At 35.4% G+C, this 24,793-nt stretch overlaps 1 protein-coding gene across 15 annotated transcripts in view; it reads left to right on the top strand.

Moving 5' to 3' along the window:
• SLMAP (sarcolemma associated protein) overlaps positions 1-24,793 on the top strand; it is a 127,985-nt gene that overhangs the window by 46,265 nt on the left and 56,927 nt on the right. For all 15 annotated transcript variants that reach the window (XM_012720323.1, XM_012720314.1, XM_012720316.1 and 12 more), the window contains exons 3-5: positions 11,705-11,852; positions 20,586-20,658; positions 24,026-24,062. In XM_012720323.1, the coding sequence (XP_012575777.1) occupies positions 11,705-11,852; positions 20,586-20,658; positions 24,026-24,062 (258 nt within the window). The remainder of the gene's footprint in view (positions 1-11,704; positions 11,853-20,585; positions 20,659-24,025; positions 24,063-24,793) is intronic.

Here is a 24,793-nt window from a genome sequence, read left to right as displayed (position 1 = left end):
CTCCATCCAAGTTGCTGCAAAAGACATGTGTTTCTCTTTTTTGGTTGCTGAGTAATATTCCATTGTATATATGTACCACATCTCTTCTGAAAGAAGTTTTTAACAAGAGTATAGATGGATGAAAACAGGGCTTTTCAGATCCACAGTGGCATAAGCAAACCCACACAGAGAAGCCTATGGTTTGTGTAGGAATTTGCTAGTAGTTAGGTAAGAGGGAATTGATGATACTCATAAAGAGTAGATGATCAAGTTAAATAAGGTGATGGGGTCATTTTGAAAAAATCTGAAAGTTATCACAACTCAGATATAATTTTGAAGGCAACAGCAGGTCAACAGCTCTTTTATAAAGAGAATGTGATCAGGTTTGTATTTTCGGTATGACTCTATTTTGGTGTGGGGAATTAAGAGCCTGGAATCAGTGTGGTGATGTTTGGACTGGGGTTATAGAAACAGTGATGGGAAGGGAACAAAGGGAGGAATTGAGGTTATTATGAATCATAATTTCTGGGCATTGGTAATGTTATAGGGCAGCAAATCTGTTAGAGGACAGGGGGAGAGGGAAACCCCTGAAGCTCCAAAAACTTGCCTGCACTAAGTGGGTTCTGCCATCCGCTGCAACAAGACAATACATATAAAACTTTAATGAAAAGGGACTTTAATACAATAAATATAATACGGACCACAAAGAATATAACTTCTAAATCAAACACCTGAAGTTACCCATCCCCTCGTGGGCAAAAGTCAACCCAAAAGGGATTGGCCCAAAGCAAGGCCTGAAAGCCTGCCACTAGACTAAAGCACCTTCTGGCCGGGACCCATGGAAAAGGGTCAGAAATGGCCAGACAAATCTGGGAGGAAAAGAGCAAAATCAAAATCAATAGTCACCTCCTTACAGGTATCTCACCCACATCTGCCTTAGCCAGTCCAGTTTCTTCATCACATGCTTGCTGCTCCATGTGGCTTCCTTAGGTCTCCTCCTCGTTCTCCATCCTGCTTCATTCTATCCTTTTCTTCTCTCCTTTTTCTCTGCTCAGCTCCACCCTCCTTCTGAGTGGGGCAGGGAACCTGGAACTTCCGTTTTTCCTAGGGACCACCCTGTTACAGTAACATGTTGGGTGCCCCAGTGGGTTATCAGCATTAGAGATTATTATTGATATTATTTCTTATTACTGCTTCATGATCCCTTCAGCTTTAACCCTAAAAATTTCCTAGGGAGAAATGCTTAAGTCCTTGTTTATGCCATAAATAGAGGTAGAAGTTAAGTGGGATAATGTCAATTATTAAATTTCAGTTCAAAATAAAAAAAAGAATTGATTGTTCTTAATTGGGACCATTATCTCTATCTCTCCAGAGAAGCAATAGATATAATGAGGTACATTGAAAGTCATAGACTGTGTTTTGGAGTTTTGACTCGTGTACAGTAAAAAAAGATGGGACCCTCTGCACTGTGTCAACATTTTAGGGTTTTTCTTTTTTGGGGGGAGGGTATTCAATAGTCATTTTCCTGCTGAGTTAAATGATTGCTTCATAAATTGCAGTGTTATTATTTCTATTTATTTACTTATAGTCATTAGTGACTTTAATTGTTCTCTTTTTCATGTTAGTAGTATTCTAACATGAAATAAGTGAATTTTAAGACTCTTGTGATAAATTTCTTGAAGAATTAACTATCACTTAAAATGTAGAGATAGAAGTAAAAGGGTGGGGTATTTTAAGTATTAAAATTATAAGGCATTCATTCAGAGTGGTTGTGTCTAAAGAATGGAAAAGGCCATCGTGATTATCTCCATTTCCTTTTTTTTTTTTTTTTTTAAGATTTATTTATTTGTACATACAGAACTGGGGTACAGGCCAGAAGCTCAGGGGCGGCGAGAGGCTTCACCAGAGACAGAGTGGGGAACAGAACAGGCAGATCGACGAAGTACACTGCTGAGGGGAGCAGCGGGCGGGTCAGGAGAGATCTGCCACGCCATGTGGTCACCTCCAGGGCAGGCGGGAATCGAACTCATGCGGAAGCGGTTTTAGATTCTCAGTGCTGTGCTTTAACCCGCTGCACCACCAGGGAGGGCCTCTCCATTACCTTTTAAAGCATATTAAAAATCTACAAGTGTTCTTTTTGGTGGCAGATGTACTATTTGCATTTTTTAGCATTTCCATTGAATTTGTTTGCCAAATAAATAGTTTTATGTGTGGGCAGTTTTGTGGTTTTTTTGTGTGTAGTGAAGATTTAGATTCCTATGTTTTGCCAATTTTGCCACTCTTTAGTGGAAAATTTTTATTTTAGTTTCTCCTCTCCTACCACTTAGTGACTGTATAAATCAATATCAACTGTCCTTACTTCTATGGAGGGGATTGTGTGTGGTATTTAACAATAAAGAGGCTACATACTTTAAACATTGTAACCTTCTATATTTCCCACAAATGTGATCATGATGATTTCCCTTTGTGACAAGCAAGGCTATCATTCTGTGGGAGAGACTTTGACTATCAGAGATAAAGAGTAGGGATTCTATTATTTGGTTGTTTCAAACTGACATAAGGATGGCTTAACATGATTAACATCATAGAGTATAATGTGTTTAAAATTTAAAATAAAATATCATGATATGTTTATACTAGCCTTAATATACTAAACCACATTGCATTTTTATTAATACAGTGTTATTTAAAATTTTAGTTTTAATTTTTTGACATCCTTTAAGATAATAAGAACTTTTGGGGTCTGGACAATTGAGTTTCGGATCAGTATCTGTTTTGCAATGCCAGTTAACTTAAATAGGAGCCTTAAAGATAACGGTGAATGTATCTTGCTGTGTCTGAGACACTAAGAAGAGAAAATCAGGATTTGCTTCTTGATCCATTAGTTTTGGAATGTGGGAAACAGGCTAATCTTCTCCAAATTAGAATTTGGTGTAGGCTTTCAATAGTAGATTCCCTTCAGAACTTTAATGTTCTAATGATATGTTTATTTTGTGTCTTGCTGAAATTCCAAAATCTAATTACTTTGCCTTGGATTCTCTGTAAAGGATTGTTACAGTTTGATTGCATCTTTAAGAAGGATGTAATCATGTTAGCTCTTATATATATTTTCATTAAATTAAAAAAAAATTCTCCTCTACATCTATGCTTCATAGTCTTATTTGTTTCTGTGTAGAAAGACAAAAATACTTTTTCATTCTCTTTTGTGAATTGTGGCTCCATTAAAAAAATACTATATAATGAACATTTCTGGAATGTCACTTGGAGGTGGAAGAAAATCCTGGCAAATTCATAACATTTATAAGTCCCTTGAGTGGTATGTCGACAAATTCATTTTAGTTTACTTGTGATAATTTCATTTTGGTAAGAACATTTTACTAATTTTCTGTGTTTCCTCTCCTTCTGGTAGCCCTCCTTTTAGGATTTTGATACTTAATTACTCTTTTAATCTCAGTGTAGATCTGCCTGCATTTGCCATTATGAATAGGAAATCTTTCCATGACAGGTACCAAATAAATGTTATAAATCAGTGATTTACCTTGAAGATTGAGTTAAAGTTGACTCTATTCTAGCTGCTTTGGGAAAACTTCATGAATAAAATGGGATTTCATAAGATCAGAGAGTGTTTAGCCTCTGTGTGGAGTGTGTGGAGGTTTTAAAGGAATAGCTGTTAGATCTGCAGTAATCATGAGAACATGGTAATCTACTTAATATAACTGAGCCTCAGTTTTTTAATCTATAAAATGGAGGTAGTACTGCTGACTTGGTAGAATTGTGAAGATCAGAAGTACCTGCACACAGTAGGCAGTCAGTAAGTGGTAGTTATTATTGTAGATTACGGGATTTGTTTACATTTCCCCAAGAAAATATTTGTATGAAGAAATATAATTAGTGGGAGTGACATCATGGAAAATGGGAGAGAAGGAAGGTCCAAAAATTGATTCCTTTATCAAGACCACTATTAAAATAGCTAGCATGAACTACCTACAGTATTTTGGAACTATGGGGTCTAGCAAAATATGTGCAGAATCTAGAAGAGTGGTTAAACCTTAAAAAGACTGGCAACTTTCTGAAAATTTGTGTTTTGCATGTGGCTACCATCTTCTATCCTCTAGTCTACAGTTAGTGTACATGGTGGCACATGGTTCTTGTGACTTGCTTGGTTTTCAGAAATTATGATTGTGTGCTTTAATTGCTGTTTTTGATTGCTGATGGGCAACAAAGAGACTAGCCGTTGTTTCAAACAACACAGGCTAAAATGGCTCTTCTTGTAATCTTCAAGGGGATTTTAAGAGACCACCATCAACCATTTTTTTAAAAGATTTATTTATTCATACAGAACTGGGGTACAGGCCAGAGGTGCAGAGGGTGAGAAGATTCACCAGGGACAGAGTGGGGAGCAGAACAGGCAGATCGACGAAGTACACTGCTGAGGGGAGCAGCGGGCCAGGAGAGGTCTGCCACGCCATGTGGTCACCTCCAGGGCAGGCGGGAATCGAACTCATGCGGAAGTGGCTTAAGCTTCTCAGTGCAGTGCTTTAACCCACTGCGCCACCAGGGAGGGCCAACCATTTTGTTTTTTTGGATTCTGGCATTTTTGAAAATACCTGTCAGGTCACTGGCTGACTATGGGAGATAATAGAATGGAGACTTTAATCATAATACACAACAAGAAATATAGTTGTTATAAAAAAAATTGGTAAAGTCCTTAAACACCTATTGCATTCATCAAGTATCAACAGCAGTACCTACAGAGAGGAGAAAACCTGATTTCTAGTGCTACCACATTACAATATTAAAAATGTCCAGTTCTCAGCCCTCCCTGCTGGCGCAGCGGGTTAGGACACAGCACTGCAACCTAGCTGCAGCTGCTTCAGTGCGTATTCCATCCCTGGCCCCGGAGGTGATCCACATAGCGCTGGCAGACCTCTCCTGACCAGCTTGCTGCTCCCCTCAGTGTACTTCATCAGTAGGCCTGTTCTTCACTGGAGAAGCCTCTCACTGCTCCTGTACCTCTGGCCTGTACCCCAGTTCTGTATGCATAAATAAAATAAATCTTTAAAAAAAAAGTTAAGTTCTCAAAAAAAAATTTCATGGCATACAAATAGGAAGTTATTACCCACTTAGCAGATAAAATGCTGAAGGAAACCAGGGACAAAGAATTATAGGAAATTGGGGTAATAATATGTGAATAAATGGAGAATATCAATGGAATTATAGAAATTGTAAGAGGCACAATTGCTGAAATAAAAATTCAGCAGTTGTGGAAGAGAGTTCAGTGTTAGATTTGAGTAGGCAGAAGAAGAAATTAAAACACTTAGAGAAAGGGTAATTAAAATTACCCTGCCTGAGGACCAGAAAGAAAAATATGTAGAAAAGTGAACTGTACCTAAGAGACCTATGAGACTCTATTCAATGTACCAATGCATTATGAAAATCTAGATGGAATATAGAGGAAAGGGCAAAGTCAAACAACAACAAAAACACTTGAAAAATAATGTGTGAAAAAAATTTTGTGGTTTTAGCACTTACTGTCTTTGATTCATTTTGAATGACTTTTTACATATGCAGTGAGGTAAGTGTTCAACTTTAATATTTTGCATTTTATCACTGTTAGTTGAAAGACACTTTTTTTCCTGGTTTGAGTGAACTTTACACCGTTGTTGAAATTTAGCTGAAGTAAAAATATGGTATTATTTCTAGACTCTTCTGTTCTTATGTCAGTATCATGCTATTTTGACTACTAAGGTTTTGTATAAGTTTTGAATTCAGGAACTGTATATCTGTATATTAGCTCTTTTTAAAATTTTTTGCTTAATTGGGTTCCTTTGCAACTTCATATGAATTTAGGGAACACATTTTCCATATTATTTGCAAAAAAATTTTGGAATTTTGATAGGAAATTTGATAGCAATTGCATTGAATTTGTAGATATTTTTGGTTTATATTGATGCCTTAGCATTATGGGCACAAAATATTTTCTATTCAGATCTTCTTTAATTTCTTTTAGCAATATTTTTTAGTTTCCAGTAAATAAGTCTTTTTCCTCTTATAAGGTTTACTGCCAGGTATTTTATTAAGATGCTATTATAGATGGATTTTTTTTATAAGATCTGTGTTTATTTTGTAAATTGCACCTTTGCTGGATTTTATGAGCTCTAATACCTAACATTGTTATATTTAATCATTAATGTCCTAATTTTATATTTAATCAAAAGGAAATGATTTTTTTCTGTCATTCTTACCTTTTTTGAGTTCTCTCATTTTTTTCTAAGACTTTTGTAATTGTAATTTACGTCTTTTCACACCTTATTTTATTAATTTCTTTTAGTTTGTTTTGAAGTAACTCATATCATTTTGATCTGTCCCTAAGGTTTGTCTTTCATGCTGTAAGGATCTTACTGTATTTTTAGTTTACTTTATAAAACTATGGAATGAGACACTGATTTTTTTTTTCCTGCTTGTTTCTATGTGAAATTTTGTTTGTCTTGTGTTGTTTGAATTTAGATGGGGGTGGGGGTGGGGGGTCATGGTTCAGGTTCAGGATAACTTTACTAATTTCACAGCTCCCTCTTCTGTTCTTTTGTGAAATGTTCAAAATTTTCTGTGGCTTCCTTTCCCCCTTTCCATTTTTATTTAGATTTTTTCTTTCCTTGTTTCTTGTGCCCGTGTACCACTATTTTTTTTATTTAACACTACCAGCAGCTTTCCCTTATTGTGGAGGCTTGTCCTGGAAAGCAGTTTGGTTGGTAGATTAGTTTCAAGAACTTGTATGACTCAGAATGTTCCAGATGTTTTCAGAACTTACTTCACACTCGCTTGTTACTGAATTGTGTTAGATCTTTCCCATTTTCAGCTTCACTTCTCAAATTAAATGTTCAGTGACTTTTTTTTGATATTTTTCAAAAGTCCCTCAAATTCACCCTTGTTTCCCTATGTATGTTCCTGCTTGGATCTTGGTTTCTTGCAGATCTTATGGCTGTTGATGGATTTCCCCACACATGTATTCTGAGCTTACATGGATATTTTGTCACCTACTTTTGTTGTAAATCTTGTCCTTGGTATTTTGATTTTACTATCTTAGTCACTTTGTTTGCTATCTTAGTCACTCAGGCAGATTGAATAGATGTGATTTTTGCACTCACATTTTAAAAACTCCCCAGAATAGACTTAGCATTTCTGGCTTCTTGTTATGGCATGTGTACTTTGTGCTTTATTTTGAAGTTGTAGTTTAAATGTTCTTAATCTGTTGGTTCTTAGATATAGCAAAACCTGTGTAGAAGGAGAAAAAAGAATCTGATTTTCATTATAGTGGGAATGAAAGTATTTACAGGTTGTAGCAAATTGAAAATAATGCAAAATGTATTTGTGCAATGAGCAATAAGAACATTCTGAAAGCCAAAGAACAAATTATGCATCCTGTGAAATGCTTTGGCATTGAAGGTAGTTGTAATAACCAGCAAGAGACAAAGAAAAATGACTTTTGAACAAGAATAACCTCTTTCAGTACTAAAGAATCATCATCAATATCTATTTTCTGCAAGCTTAGCATTCATTCAGTGGAAAGTGAGGATTTAATTAAAAATGAAACCTGAAGACAATGAAAGTTGAGCTCCAGTTAGAAGCTATAGGAGGTTTTATGAATTCAGGACTACTTATTCCCTGTTCAGCATCAAAGTAAATGCCTGCTGGTTCCTGCAAACACAGAGATACATGTGTATTCCTTAGGCTACTTGAAAATAAAAAACTGGAAAGCTGTAATAAGTTGGGTTTTTTTTTTTTTGAGGTTAATCAAAATTGATCTAAGAAGATTTAAAGAAAGCATGATAGAAGATTATTAGCAAAGAGAGAGAGAGAGCTTGGGTTTGAATGTGACAAAGCCTTTACTAGCATATTACTTATAGGAAATAAATCCAGGGACTGTAAGCATAGTCCCTTCCTGGGCCCTTACAAACAAATCCACTTCATTATGCTTTTCGCGAACTAAGTCTGGTAGTAAATAGAAAAATTTCTGTGCCCTGTAGGCTGCAAAATGGCAGATTGTTCCATAGGAGGTATAGAATCTGCATTTTTAATTTCAATATTTTAAAACAGGCAAGAACAGAAGGTTAAATTGTACCAATGAAAATACATACACGGAGAAGTAAACTAATGTGCTCTAGCTATACACAAGTGCAGCTGCTCCCGACCCAGACTGAAGCTTATGCGACTAAAAAGGATATGGAAGTTAATAAGTTTAGAGAGGGAACTAGGAGCCAGATCATGTAGAGTTTTATTAGACTGCAATGCCAATAAGTTTTCATTTTATTTTATTGTCAGAATAAAGAAAACCAAGATTAGAACTGATTGAAATTTTTTTCATTAGAAAATTTATACTTTTGGCCCTACCTGTTGGCACAGCAAGTTAAGGCATAGCACTGCAAGCTAGCCACAGTGCTTCAGTGCTAGTTTGATCCCCACCCTGGGTGGGTGGGGGGGTCATCCACATGGCTCAGCAGACTTCTCCTGTTTTAACCTGCTGCTCCCCTCAGCAGTGTACTTCATCAATCTGCCTGTTCTCCTCCTGGATCTGTCTCTGGTGAATCCTTTCACCACCCTGTATCTCTGGCCTGTATCCATAAATAAATAAATTTCTTTTTTCAAAGACAATTTATACTTTTAGTATTATTTAAGTACTACAGACATGAGGTTTTGACGTATATAGAAACACAAACATAGACATACTTTTTAAAAACTCATATTTACCAAACAGTACTGAGCCTTATTTCATATTTTCTTTTTCTGTTGTTTTCTTTAAAGATTTATTTTTATTTATTTACATATACAAGAACTGGGGTATAGGCCAGAGATGGGGAGGTGAGGGGGGAGGATTCACCAGAGATAAAGTGGGGGTCAGAATAGGCAGATCTGTTGAAATACACTGCCAAAGGGAACAGCAGTTAAGATCGGAGGTTGCTGCACCATGTGTAGATTAGTTCCCTGGCTGGGGATTGGAATCATGATAGCTTGATAGTGCTGAGACTTTAACCTCTGCACCACCTATATTCTTTAATGTTTAAAATAGCCCAAAAAACAAACAGTTGCAACCCAGTACACTGACTAACACACTAGTAGATGTAGAGTTGAAGTTTGAAAACCACTGTTTAAGTAATATGATCCTTTATTTGACTTACACACATTTTATTGAAAATAGCCAAATTATTATCCAGATGCTGTTCTATTTCCCTATAATGTATTTATTTAAAAAAAACACATTAAACTCCTTATACAGTATAATAGTAGGTTCTAGTATAGAAAAAAGTTTGATGATAAAATTTCCTACTTAATATTGCCAGTGATTATCTCCCTGGTGTAAAATGCTCCAGTTTGTAGGTTTCAAATGGATTTGCAAAATGTACACACAATCTTTTTCTTTAATGATCTGTAATTAAATATCCAAATTACTAGCCAAAATAACCACTGGTCTCATTTTTAATTATAAACAAAGAATAAGTTATTTATAGACCACTTGGTGGTTTTTAAATTGTCACTGAAGAATTAATGAAATGTCATTTTTATATTTTCTGCAAATTGCTCATTATTTTATTGTGTTTCATTTTGTAAGAGAGCTTTTGGGAGGAGTGAAGGATAAATAAAACATAAAGGTCAGTATAAAATAATGGGGGGAAATGGCTCTTTTAATTCTATTATTTGACTTCTTGCTGATGTACTCTCTAGCTCTGTGACCTTTGGAGATACTTGCCTCTGCCTTAGTTTTCTCACTTATAATTTAAAATAACAGCTATATTGTAGCTTAGAACTTAAGGTTAAATGAGAGCCTACCGGAGTAACATGTATTTAGTAAATACTAGTTTTTTCCTATCCTTTCCTCTTCAGAAAGAAATCAGTGAAAATAGTGTTAGAATTAGCAGGGTTGGTTAATGTAGAAAAAATGCAAAAAGGAAGGTACATCTTTTTTATTGGTTGTTCTATTCTTAGTAAGTTTGTTGTGTGTGATCTCAGTTGTCCCTAGCTTCTTTTAGGATAGATATCTAGGTAATAAATAGGTTGACTTCCTGTGTCTCCCACTGTGCCTTCTACTTTTTAAAGAAGGCCAGTTACCCAAGTGATGAAAAGTACATTAGGAAGGCCAGGAAGCAGTATCTTCATACTTGATTCCAGTATTTTATTAATAGTTTCTCTAGGGTCTTCAGTCTGCTTTATCAGAGACTTTTCTGAAGGAGCTCTGGTGCTGGGTTCTGACACCAAATGTGTTATCTAACCCAGATATCCTAGGAATTAAGTTACAAAGTTGGAGTGAGATGGAAAGATAGAACTATAATTTTGCTGACTTAAAATTAAAAAAAAAACACTTTATTGAGACATAATTATCATTACCATAATACTCACCCTTTTAATGTATACTGTTCAGTAGTTTCACATTGGGCAATCCAATGTCAAGTGAGTTGCCTGTCTGTGGGTCCTCACCTGCGCACTTAAGATTCTGTTGTACTGCACACACACACAAAATGGTCAATAATGGGTTTATTTACAAAGGGAAAAGAAAAGGAACAACCTAGGGAAAGAGAAAGAAAGAGAGAGAGATACAAGTTAACTACCAATTCCAAGCATCCTACCAATTCCACTGAGTTGGAACCCCAATAGCACACTGAAAGCTCATCAAGAGCCAAGTCATCAGCCACCAGCCACTAGGCCAAAGGAGAGAGAGAGAGTCAGAGAGCCTTAGCTCACCATGGCTCCTTTATATCCCCAAAAGTCTCAAAATGGTTGCTTAGCTCCGCTCTTGGGTCCTCGAAGTCCTCCCGTTGGTATTGCTAGGAGTTGTAGTTCAGTGACGGGAATAGGGGGTAGAGTCCACAAAACCTAATCAGCAGAGTTTGTTCAGAACATCCTTTCCCTCTCACAGTTTTAGTATATTCAGTTATGCGACCATCACCACTATCTAATTTTAGAATAATTTCAGCACCCCAAAAGGAGACCTTGTACTCATTAGCAGTCATTATCCACCCCCCATCCAGTGACCCTACACCACCTCTCCACCCCCACTTCCACTGGTACCTCAGCCCCTCTAATGTGCTCTTTGTCTCTATGGATTTGCTTATTCTGGTTAATTCATATAAAAGGAATTATGTGATATGTTATCTTGTGTGAATGACTTCTTTTACTCAGTGTAATGTTTTTAAAGGTTCATACATGTTGTAGCATAAATCAGTATTTAACTTCTTTTTATTGCTAAATAATATTACATTTTATGTAAATGCTACATTTTGTTTACCTTTTTTTACAACAATTTATTTTTACATCATTTTGTACTTTTTTTTTTTCCATCTCAATTGTAATCCCCGCTGGTTTCCCATCACCAAGTTTGTTTACCTTTTTATGAAACATTTTATTTGTTTCCATCAAATGTAAGTGAGGACATATGTTCTTAGTTCCCTTGACTATATACTTCAGAGTAGAATTGCTTGGTCATAGGCTAACTTTATGTTTACCATTTTGACCTTACAAACTGTTCTCCATAGTGATTGCACTGTTTGTCTAGCTAGATTTTTAAATCATCCGATTTTAAGGTTCTAATTTCATGTATATTGAAGAAAGACATTTGCTGGTTGAATTGCTTGGGGGGAATATCTACCTGCAATTTGGAAAAGTTGGAAGTACATTATTAAAAGTAAGTCTGTAATTATATTAATTTGGCTCTTTTTATTTTATTTTATTTTTGCAGTTTTATCTCCAAGACACTAAAAGTAGTAATGGTACCTTTATAAATAGCCAGAGATTGAGTCGAGGCTCTGAAGAAAGTCCACCATGTGAAATTCTTTCCGGTGACATTATCCAGTTTGGGGTAGATGTGACGGAGAACACACGGAAAGGTACGGGTATGGATCAATTTTTCCTATTTGTTCTTTTATTTTTATTCTGCTACTTAGAACAAAACATTTTATGCTTGCAGAAACAATTTAAATACAATACTGTGTGCCATGAAAAGTAAAAACTCTTCCCCTCTTTTTCTAAAATTTTAAATTCTGAAATACTGATAAGTAATTTATTCTTCACAACAATAGGAAAATTTAGAGCACTACGGTATTAGCAGGATACAATTGGCAGCGATCACACCTTACGCAGCCAATGGGAGCATAATCCATAAGGACATTTATTGTTAATAAGTCTGAAGGCAGTAGCTTCAGATTTTATTCATTTAAGTAAATGATGTTATTTAGAATCCAGGGTCTTACTGTCCTCCCATTCCACTATTCTTAATATGTTGTAACCTTGTGCTTTTGCTTATTATCTCATGGTGAAAGGGTGATGGCTGCAATCCCAGGCACTATTTTTCCTCATACCAATGCCCTCAGGAGAAACAATGAGGTGGGGATGAAATGTCTTCATATATGACTCTTACTTATGTTGAAATAGCAGTCTTCCATAGAATCCTCCCAGCAAATTTCTCTTTGTCTTGCTGGTCACATGAGTAGGTTGTAAACATAGCAACTTGTAGCTACAAAGGCACCTGCGAAGTTATTTATGTGGCAAAGGTGAACAGGAAATCCATGAGTAGCATAGCTCATGTATGATCTATCCCTTCTGGGTGTGCCCAAAGTAAAATCAAAGTTCTTTCAGACAAATAATAGTACCTAACAATATAAAATGTCATGTCTCATGGTTTTCTAACTCAGTAAATATAGATTGTCTTTATTTTTACAATTTAGAAGCTTTCTGGCTCTACCTAGTTGATTTTCTATTTTATGACTAAAATTATGTGACTGAACCATAAGAACTAAATGAATAGGCAGCAGAAGTATGCAGTTCTTAATGTTGGCTTATTTTAATAAGGGCAATGGATCAGTAAGCAAATGTCTCTTTTATTTTTCTGAACATGTCTTGATTTGGTGCTACCTTAAATCATCAGTCTAATAGTCTACAAACTTAGAGATGAGGGATGGTGATGCTGGTGTGTGTTTGTTTGTACATATACATCTGCCTTTGTATTCTTCTGCAAGTATCTTAAATGCAGTATTTTTATTGAAAATAAAAGTATTTTTATTTCGTTGGCCCTTTAGGGAGTTAGACTTTGATATTTGAATTTGGGTAGGGCTAGAGCACTAGGATTTTCCATATATAACTGTAAAATAGAAATTTTATATGTTGATGCAAAACTTTGGTACTCTTTGGTAAGAGAACTGAACTGATGTCTGTACCTTACTGAGAACATGGCAGTAGATACGCTAACATCTACTATTGCCACATCTCCTCTGATACTATGTCATTCAGCAAACATTTACTAAGCCCCAGTTGTGAGTAACCCATAGAGGAGGTAGAGAATTTGATTATAATTTCTCTCCAAGAAATATATATTTTCTTAATGTGTATTTCCCAAAGAGAATTAATAGACATTCATTGATAAAAGAATGAGATAATCAAATACATTTGGTAAATGATTAATCAAAGGTTAGTGAAGTGACTGTGAAAAAATACAGTTTGCTTTTTAACATCCTTCCCTTTCTTCATATAGCTGTGAGATACATTCTTTAGAAGATGTTACAGAAAGTTAGTTAGAAGGACAATCCTGATAATTTAATTATTTTGTATTCCAGCTTCAAGGAGCTTAAGTAGAGAAAATCTCCTTCATCATTTAAAGTATTTTTTGGGGGGAGGGTATTTACTGTCTTAAAAAGTTGATTTGTATGTGGGCTCTTGGGGGTCCAGCTGTGTCATTATATGCCAGGAGAAAATATTGAAACTGTCCTTTGTGGAAAAGTATGATAGTCAATTTATATCATGTGGAAAATCCTACTGAAATTATACCATACTATAGGATAATCCCTGGATAAAAGAAGAAATAAAAAAGGTGAATTTTAAATATGGAGAAAGGATGGGATAGTTTTATATCAAAACATAGTAAAATTCATTACTCAAATAAAAATTTACAATCTTAAATTTTTTCAGTATTAAGAAGACAAACTATGAAGGAACCTGGCACTCAGTAGAAATTAGAAAATGAACAATAAGAAAGAAGCTGGGAAGAAAAAAAAGAACAGCAATTAATGAAATAAAAAGTTCTAGAAGGGATGAACAAATCATCCAAGTGCTTGTTTTTTTTTTTTTTTTTTTTTAAATATGATTCTGGTTGCAGGAATAGCAGGAGTATAACGGACCAGGCGAGAAAATAATAATAATAAACAGTTATATACCAGAGACATTTTATGGGATGGAATGGGGAATGGGATCAAAAACAGTGGGGGGAGGGAAATGCATTGGACCACAGTGATGGCACATGGGTGATTTGGTGATGGGAAGCCCACGGGGAATTAAACTGAGATGGAAAAATACACAGAATGATGTAAAAATAAACTGTTATGTTATTTAAAAAAAAAGTAAAGTAAGCTTGACTGATAAAAAAATGTGATTCATAAGCCTTGATTCTTTTAGTAAGTCAAAAAATACTAGCAAAAATATGCAAGGTAAGGAATGGAAAAGGAGACATAAACACAACATACAGATTATACTGAAAGAATTCTAAGCGACTATTGCATTTCAGCCTATGGCAAAGGGGAAAAAAAAGTAAATTAGTGTTTTCTTGGCAAAATTATCCCAGGATATGGAAAGCTTTTATAAACTGATTCTTTAAAAGAGACTACGTGCTATTCACAGCTGAATTTTATTCTATTTTTCAAAAAAACATACATTCTATGTTATTTAAAGAAACCAAGCATAGATGAAGGTGGATAGTTCTCACTTTTCTTAAATTGCTCTTTCTTTTTTTCCCCCTCCAGTTTTGTTTAATGAGGTAAAATTGGTTTACATCACTATATTTGTTTTAGGGATTTCTACAAATGTTTGTTTGTTTGTTTAACAACATGCCTACCACCAAAGTCCTGGTAATCCTCCACCTTCCATTTGACCCTCTCTTCCCCTCTCTTACTCTGTCACTTTCCCTGAGGTTGCCTCAGTTTTCTAGTCAGGTATTATGGTTTTGTCATTGGCTTGGTTTTATCTGACCCTTTGTTTTCTCCTTATTTCACATAATTAATGATACCATCAGGCTTTTCTCTTTCTCCTTCTGATTTATTTTATATAATCTTATTCTCTCCAGTACCATGTTGTCACTAAGGGCAAGAGTTCATCTTTTTGATAGCTGTGTAATAGTATTCCATTGCATATATATACTGCATCTTTATGCAATTGTCTGTCCAAGGGTATTGAGGTTTTTATAACTTGACTACTGTGAATAGGGTTACTGTGAACATAGGCATACATATTTCCCTCCAAATTAGTGTTTTTGTGTTCCACTGGTAAATAGTTAGGAGTGGAATTGCTCAGTTATATGGTAGATCTATTTTTAATATTTTCTCAAAATTCTTTAAGGAAGCCAGTAGCATATCATTAATGTGAAGTTCTGATAGAGATATAATACAAAAAAGAAAACTATAAAGAATTTGACATGTGACAATAGGTGAAAAAATTGAATTAAAGTACTTGTAAATTAAATTTGTAGAAAAAGAATTAGAATAAATAACAAAGTAGAATTTATTCTAGGAGTGTCAAGTGCTTATCTCAGGGCCAGGTACTTTTATTAGTACTAAAACCCTTGTCAGGGCCTTCCTGGTGGCACAGAGATTAAAGACTCAGTACCGTGAAGCTATTGCCAGCCCGAGGCATGAGTTAGATCCCCTGCCAGTGAGCTAACCCTCAGTAAACCTCTTCTACCTTGCCCACTGCTCTCCTCAGGAGTGTATCTCAGTAGATCTGCCTGATGTGCTCCCCATTCTGTCTCTGGTAAATCCTCTCACCTGCCCTGTACCTCTGGCCTACACTCCAATGTTTGTATTCATAAATAAATAAATAAATAATGAATCTTTAAATAAAAAAATCTTGTCATTCATTTATACCATCTTTATTTTACCACTGAGTTATCTTCTTTCTCGCTAACTCTGGCTCCTTTACCAATCTGTCCTTTGGAATCCATCAATAGCCATTTTAAAAGTACTCATACCAAATCCTAGATAACTCTTTCACTTTTAGTTCTACTGTTGCTGCTTATTTGTAGCTATTAATAGCTTCCACCATAAACTTTGTATACTTCCATTTTCTAGCTAGTGCAGAAATCACAAAGCTAGTTCAGCAGACTTGCCAGTTTGGGACTTGACTGAGGATGAATCATTCAGATGTCAGGTTGGTTTCTTTTGTTCATTAAAAAAAAAAAAAAAAAAAAAAAGATCCTCAGCTCAATATGTGTACCAGAACTACCTCTAGAGCTTTGTCAAACTACAGTTGCCTAGATCTCATTCTTCAGTCCTAAGAAGAATTGCTAAATTAAAAACCTGAAGTTCTTTTGTATGACTAGGATTTAAGAACCCTTCTCAATCAAGTTTCTAGAAGCAATGTCTGAATATGCTTCCTTTTATCCTCAGGTGTCAGGTTTCCTTTCTTGTCTATCTGCTGTGTATTCTCTGTTGCTAGGTTTAGACCTGTAGTTCCAGCTTCTTGCTGGATAGTTCCATTTCATTGTCCTGCTGTTGCCTACAAAGCTTACTTTGTTTTTCAAACTCTAGCTGTCTGTTCATTTCTAAATTTTTTTTATTGGCCCATCATTCTCCCAAATATTCTACTTTTTAGAATCTTGGTCTCTTTTCTGAATCCTGTCTCATCCTTTCCATTGGCAGTTGTATCATCATTTGCCTCCTTTTTCTGCCACTATTTGTTTTTCTGGTGGCCAATTCGAGAGTGGTAGTTTAGCTCTCCACTTCTGCCTACCATATCTGCCAGCCCACTGCTTGCAGAATATTCTTCCCCTATAGCTTTATGTCTTTTTCCTGCTTCTAGATGCCTCAATTGACTGTGGCCATACTGCAAAATAGTCTTCAATGTTTGTACATTTGATACCCTCAAAAATGTGGGCTCAGTTCTCCTCATTGATTTTATTTCCCATCACTTCCCTTAATCTATATTAAACTAATTATTTTGGAAGTAAGATGGTGTAAAGAAATGATTCTTTTGAAATCTAGTGCTGCCATAGGTATGATGCTAAGCAAGTCACTTTAACGTCTTTGACCTTAGCTGCCTCATCTGTAAAGTGAAACATAAAGGTAAGTTTTTCTATTGCTTATCATACGTACTTAAAATGCATAGTTTGCTTAGCATGAGGCCTATTACCTAGATGTCTTTGAAATTTTCCTAACCTCTCTCCAGTCTCTTCCAACTGCCCTCCTTAGATGTGCACTCTCTCACACTCTTCTCTTTTTCTGTTTCTTTGCTCATGCCGTTCTTCCTGTCTTTCCTCCTCTCACTTCCTGCTTTTGAAATCTTTTTTAACCCTTTTCACAAAACCTGCCTCTACCCATGCCCATTCCAAATTCCCACAGTGTTTTGTACCTCCTTTAGGATTTGTGAGTCCTCCACTGCCCTTTGTGTTATATTAGCTAGTTCCAATTTGTTCTTTCTACAACATAAATTGAAATCTTCTCAAGGATATAATTATAATTATCTTTTTTTTTTTCCATCATTCCCAACGAAGTACTTTGTAACCAGCAGGTTCTTAGCGAATGTGAGCAAGCAGGTAAAGCCTAAGGATTACCCTTCCTTGTGAGGGAGTGAAAAAATAAGCCAGTGTGCAATATCACTGAGTAGTATCTACAGAAATAAAGTAGAAAGTGACTGCACATGCCTATTGAAGGAAGTCCCCCACCAAATACTCAGGGTTCCTGTGAGAAATAAATAGGTAACTCTTAAGTCCAAAATAGGAAATGCACAAAGAGAGCCTAGAAGATTTTGTCATATCAGAAAGCAATGAAGCTATGTTGCTGAGGTTCTGTTAAAAGGACTCAGGTATTAGTTCTGATTGAAGATTAGACAAATAGAGCATCAAGTAATAATAACAGAAGCAGATGAAATATATTAAATATCTTTACATTCTTGGACTTAAATTGATTCTAACAAGAAAGTACAAAAAGATTTGATTACTTTTGTAAGAATTTAGGAAACTCATTTATTCTGAGAATAGGATAAAGTATTTATGCTATCTTTACTGTAGAAATTATACCTGAGATGAACAAGTAATTGACAAGGAAAAGCTTTTTATAACTGAACTTTAGCCAGTGAATGAAGATATATTGAAAATCTCAATTAATTAAAAAGATAATTTATAAAGTATAAAATTAGTACAGCTAATTTCCCTGCCTCTTTTCTAATTTAAAAAAAAATCTTTGAATCAGTGTCTTTATGGAGCAAAAGTTTAGTAATAAAACTTTGGAAATCTTATCTTAGATTTAAGACAAAAGCAATTATGCAAATAATTTCCCATTCTGAAAATGATACTGTCTTTCATTTCTTCTTCTTCTTCTTCTTCTTTTTAATGTTTCTTGGACTTTTATGAGGTTATTTGTTATACTTACTATTACTGTCAATCATTTCAAGGGCGCCTTCCAACTACTCAAGTATAGAGTAGTATTGATTCTCCTGGCCAGTGCAGGAATGGAAACTGAAACCGATTGCAATGAAATTTCTGTCTCCCAGTTCAAGACCCTGACAATTTTTAAACTTATAAAAGAGAACTGGTTCCTTTAAATAGTATTTGTGTAAAGAGACATAGAAAGACTGACTGCATACCACAAAGTAAAAATGTATTAATTCAAGTGCAAAATATTCTGTCAGATAAGAGAGGGAAAATACTAGCCCAGTGGAAGTCAATTTTGTGGAGTTGCCTGATATTTACTAAAGTCTACATAGCTATAGCAGAAGTATAGGTTTTTTAAATTAAAGATTTTATTTATTTATGTGTACAAGAACTGGGGTACAGGCCAATGGTGGGGGGTGAGGATTTACCGAGACAAAATGGAGTACAGAACAGGCAGGTTGACTGAAATACACTACCAAGGGTAGCAGTGGGCAAGACCGAGAGGTCTGCCACACCGTGTGGGTCACCTCCCTGTCTGGGAATCAAACTTGTGCTACAGTGGCTACGAACAGCTTTATAGTGCTGCACTTTAACCTGTTGTGTGACCAGAGAGGGTCTATAGTAACTACAGCAGCTACCTACAGATTTTCCTTCTAGTGGGGTGGGGGGAGGATGTCAGAAGTTAGAACAGAAAGTAAGAAAGAACTGTAAGAATTTGTCTACAAAGTGATTGTTGTAATGTTACATAGAAATGGGGATAGAGGCCCTCCCTGGTGGCGCAGGGGGTTAAAGCACAGCACTAAGAAGCTAAAGCCACTTCCGCATGAGTTCGATTCCCGCCTGCCCCGGAGGTGACCACATGGCGTGGCAGACCTCTCCTGACCCGCCCGCTCCCCTCAGCAGTGTACTTGGTCGATCTGCCTGTTCTGCACCCCACTCTGTCTCTGGTAAAGCCTCTCACCGCCCCTCAGCCTCTGGCCTGTACCCCAGTTCTATATGTACAAATAAATAAATCTTTAAAAAACAAAACAACAACAAAAACTTTGATTTCTGTTTTTGGTAGGTATTTCTTTTTCTATCCCCATTTCTTTTTTTTTTTTTTTTAAAGATTTTATTTATTTGTTCATATAGAACTGGGGTATAGGCCAGAGGCTCAGGGGCGGCGAGAGGCTTCACCAGAGACAGAGTGGGGAGCAGAACAGGCAGATCGACCAAGTACACTGCTGAGGGGAGCGGGCGGGTCAGGAGAGGTCTGCCACGCCATGTGGTCACCTCCGGGGCAGGCGGGAATCGAACTCATGCGGAAGTGGCTTTAGCTTCTCAGTGCAGTGCTTTTAACCCACTGCGCCACCAGGGAGGGCCCAAAGTTTTAATTAATTAACTTAAATCTTGACAAGTAAATATTTATTTTATTTATATATGCATACAGGGACTGGGGTGTAGACCAGAGATGCTGGGAAGGGAGGTGAGAGGAGTCACCAGAGACAGAGTGGGGAGCACAACAGGCGTGTCTGCTGAAACACACGGCTGTGGGGAGGAGCGGGCAAGATAGATGAGGTCTGCTGCGCCGTATAAATTAGCTCACTGTTTGGGGATCAAACTTATGTTGCGATGGCTAGAGATAGCTTGATAGGCTGAGCCTTTAACACCTGTGCCACCAGGGAGCCCTAAAACCAAAATATTAAATATACAGTTTTAAATTCTACTATACAACTCTGATATGTAATAGCAGAGAGTTGTAAAAATAATTTTACTTGTCTGACCCCTTACTTTACTCATTTTTAAAATGGGAAATTGAGAGGAATATTGCAAGCTGTATTATTCAGGACATAAGAGTTTTTGAAGTGTGGATAGGAGTTAGAGGCTGGTGACAGGAAAAATGGAAAAAGGGTTAATGTTTTTAACTGGGAAATGATTGAGAGTTAGGGCTGATGCTACAAGGTAGGGAAGAAAGTGCATTTTTCTTTCTTTGGTTGTCTTTCCATATACTCAGTTGACTTCATATAGCTTTAGAGGTTCAGACACTTTTGAAACCATTCTACCTTAATTGTGATTCCTTTCAATAGGAGTGAGTTTTTTCAAGGGAATGAATATTATTGTTAAAACAACAGAAATGATTACATTTCAGAATAAACTGTATGTTTTGATATAAGAGGTGCAAAGGTTTATATTTTTAAACAATTATTTTATCTACCTTATTTGTTTTAAACAGTTACCCATGGGTGCATTGTTTCCACAATAAAACTTTTTCTGCCAGATGGTATGGAAGCCCGGCTCCGCTCAGAGTGAGTATAATTTAGTGCTATGAAATTTTTGTACGAATTACATCAGTTAATAAAATTCTACATAATAGTTTACTGTTATTACGTCTGGATTATTCTAATAATATTGCAAAATTGATGTGATGCTTTTAGAATTTTAACATACTTCATTTTAATTTCTTTTCACTGTTAAAATTCTAATAAATAAAAAGCAAGTAAAAGGTACTTTGTTTTCAAAGTTGAAGTTAAAATTATATTTAAAAATATAATCGGTTGTTTTTTAAAAATATTTAGGGTATGTAATGGTGATTGATCTCTATTCGTTTTGATTTTTATTAACTATAGGACTTATTAATGACTATGATTACTTCTGAAGTTAATGCTAGTCTCATAATCTTAGGATCTTGAGGATGTTGATATGGTTAGTAGCCTGTTTTGATTGGTAGATACTGGAATTTACCAGTATTGTAATTTTTTAAAAAACAGTAGAAAGATCATTTACATGAGAATAAACTGGAAAGGGGAAAGTCACTCAAAATGTAAATGTTAACATATATAAGTGTACATTTTAAAAAAAAATTAAACAAATAGATTTATTCACACACAAAGGACATGTTGGAAAGTGTGTTACAGAAAGAAGTGTATGAGATCCAAAGGTACTTCCCTGAGTCAAAGGTCCATACTCCAAAACTTACGCAGTCTCTGGAAGACTTCCTTCCTTTCACAGGAGTAAGGTGGCATGTCAAAGATGCAAAACATTAGTGAGGTGTCTTTTTCATTTTGGTGACTGCCTCAAAGTGTATACTTTGATCCTGTACTTTTCACAGATTATCATTATAAAGTGTTGGGAGGAGATAAATAGTCTATACAGTTAAGCATTTTTACTTTGAGGGAAAACCTTGAATATGCTAGAAGTTTGTTTCAGCAGCTAACATATTAATATGCTCTGTCTTTCAAAAGCAGAGACCAAACTACAGTTTGGGTGGGAAGTTGAGAGAAGCAAAGTAGAAAGCAAAGTAGAGTAGAGAGTAAGAATTAGAGAAGAAAAAAGTAAGCAAAAGGAGTTCTTTCCAGTTTGTTCCCTAGTCTAAATTATAGTTTAATTATTAAAAATGTTAAATTTGAGAACTTTAGTGTTAAGTTTAAGGACTTTCATGTGACAGCTTTTTTTTTTTACTAAAGAGATTAGATTTTAAAAACAAGAGTAATGTCATCAACTAAGGACTTCTAAAAGACAATGATGTTTATATTTGTTAATGACATTTTTCTTTCATAGAGTCAAAATCTTGCACCAGTTACGTAAAGGGTCATCTATGTTCCCAGGTTATATATTAAGCTGTCTGAGTGTCTCCAAAGTTTTCAGTGAATTGTGTCCCTTCCCTTTTATTTCCCCAACTTTACCCTTGTTTCCTTTTCACTGTTTAGTTTTCCCTATGTGGTTAAATATTAGCATCATTTAAAATTTTTGCTGCCAATTTCACTGTACGTAGTTTGACTGACTCTGGAGAAAATAAAGTTTGAACAGGCAATTCTCTAGAACTGGAGGAAGATTGAAATGCTCCTTAGAGGCTCATAGTCTGGTTCAGATCTCAGCTCCACATGTTGTTATTTGTCTGCTAAACAGGGATTTTATGAGGAGGATTCAAACAGATTATACACTTAAAAAATTTACTGTAATATCTGACATGTGTAATAAGCACATGACAAACAATAGCTGTTTCTGTAATTGTAATCTAATTTTTTTTAGTAATCAAGATGTTTTTGAGTTTGCAAAAATACTTAGAATTTCAGTTATATTGATATATAGTAGTTAATGCTTTTAAGGTCTCTGGTGGGTAGTTTCAAGAACTGCTTCTTGCTTGATTTTTATTATACTGCATAAATAAGTTTCAAATGTTAAGAAACAGAGATTGCCTATAATCGTACCACATTAACACTAAGTAATAGTTTTCCACATTCCCTTGTTGCATAAACATAGTTCAAGCAAAGCACACCTATATTCAAGCTAGTTTTTTTTTTCCTGCAAAGATTTTATTTATGCATTGGAGGGGATCAGTCTTTCTAGATAGCCACCTTCCTCCTTGCTCAGCTCCTCTCTCTTTCTCGTGGTACCGGGTATGTGTCCCCATCTTTTCTTCATGAACTTCAGTATCCACTTGTCCTGGGAGACTTTGAGTACCCATGGTATGCCACACATAGGAGGCAAAGCTCACACCTCCTGGATTATGTCTAACACAGACTTGGTGTGCTTCGTGTTTTGTGGTGTCTGTGATCTATCTTGCTCACATTCTTGGCCACCTTGTGGCCCTTGTTGAGGCCTTTGATCATGGCCATGCAGTCATGACTACTACTATACAATGGTTGCTTCAGTGGAAGAGTCCAAGATAGTTTTTGTAAAATATAAATATTTATCACACATGGAATATCTTGCTGTACATTTAACCTTTTGTTTTAGCCCTGCTTGATATTTAGCAGATTTTCATGTGCTGTGCTCCTGATACTCACTCCCACCCTGCCTTATTAAGTATACAGTATCTTAAGGTTTTGCAAGGTTGGGGATCTGGCTTCCTTCATTGCCTTTTGGTAGTGATCAAGTCCTTCTGTTTTCTGCTATATCCTTATGCTCAAAATAAACCTGTGGGATTGATTTTTTTCTAATTCCTATTTTATGGATGAGAAAACGGAGACTTAGACAACTTGCCAAAGATTACAGTTGGTGAATAGAACTGAAATTTGGGCCCAGTCAGTATAACTTGAGTCCACTGGTACACTATACTGCCTCTGTCAGTGTTATCTTAGAAGGCTAAGAAGGCAATTAGTATCAATTAACTCATTAGTGTTTAAAGTGATATTCTGAATTCAGTGTCATGCTTATATCTAAGCTTCCAGTTCTCAGTGTGTGTGGTGACTGGGCAGAGAAATCAACTGTTTTAATTAGCTAAAGTTGTTCACTACTAGAACAGTTTTCCAAATTATAGCTTTCCTTCCAGTAGAACTTTGCTTTTTTAAAGATTTTCTACATAGGAATATTTAAATTTGAAAGAACTAATTTATTCACTCCAAAATTGGAAAGTAACTTTTTAAGGAATGATTTTCTTGTGTATAGAAGTCATTATAAAAAAAGAATTTGCCATTGCCTCATTAAGTAGTTAATTACACCTCAACAGACATTCACTGAACTTTGAATTTTGAATTTGTGTTTAGTAAGTTTGTATATGTATTAACTTGTTTTCTAAATTGTACTACATTATGAAAGATTGAAAATTATTTAAGTTTTTTAATAATAAGAAAGCAAGTATTTCAACTTTGGGGTTTAAGAGTTTCTAGTAGTCATATTCTGTTTCCTCTGTTGTCAGGAAACTAGATAACAGTTCTAAATTTTACTTTTCAGTGTCATCCATGCTCCATTACCAAGTCCTGTTGACAAAGTAAGTTGCCAGTGGTTATTTTTTCCAAATGCACTTAGCTGTATTTCTTTGAAAATGTTTGCCTTTACCTAGAAACTTATTTCTAGGAAATACTTATTTATTTGTAATAAAGTAGATATAGTGCATATATCAATATAGTTGTTCTATTTTTCTGAGCTTATCAATATATGGAGAAAAGTAAGATGGATATTTCTTAGGAATAAACCTTTTGTTATTTCAAGAAAATGAATGACTATGGAGTCCTTGTTTTTTGCCTCACTAGTGTTAGTTACATTTTTATTTGGAATACAATTCTATATAAATGTGTTTATTAAAGTTTGCTGCCCAAATAGTTTAGTCTTTGTAAAACATACACATGTCAATAACATACATGAATGGGTTTATAGAAATTTATAGAAATTGATTTATATCTTGAAAATCAGCTTTTACTTGATTTGGTAATAAGGAGACTTTGAAATAATTGTTAGAAAATATTTTTCCTTTTGTTCAGAAGTAATAGTGTAGTAAACCATAGATGTGTGCTACATAGCAAAAAAAAAAATACATCTTTTGACACTAACATGTGTTTTGTTTTGTTTTGTACAATAAGTAAACTATTAGGTAAATTATCTTTTTTTCACCTATATTTCAATAAAGAATGAGATCCTAAAAAAAATAAGATCCTGCTCAAAATACAAACTCTGTTAGAGTTCTCTTTTAGAGGTAAAAATGGTTAACCATCAAGTTCAGCA

This window comes from Condylura cristata, unplaced genomic scaffold (assembly GCF_000260355.1).
Source record: "Condylura cristata isolate star-nosed mole 26May11 unplaced genomic scaffold, ConCri1.0 scaffold00004, whole genome shotgun sequence".
NCBI lineage: Eukaryota > Metazoa > Chordata > Mammalia > Eulipotyphla > Talpidae > Condylura > Condylura cristata.
The sequence above is the reverse complement of the archived record's forward strand: the minus strand, read 5'-3'. Positions and strand labels throughout refer to the sequence as shown.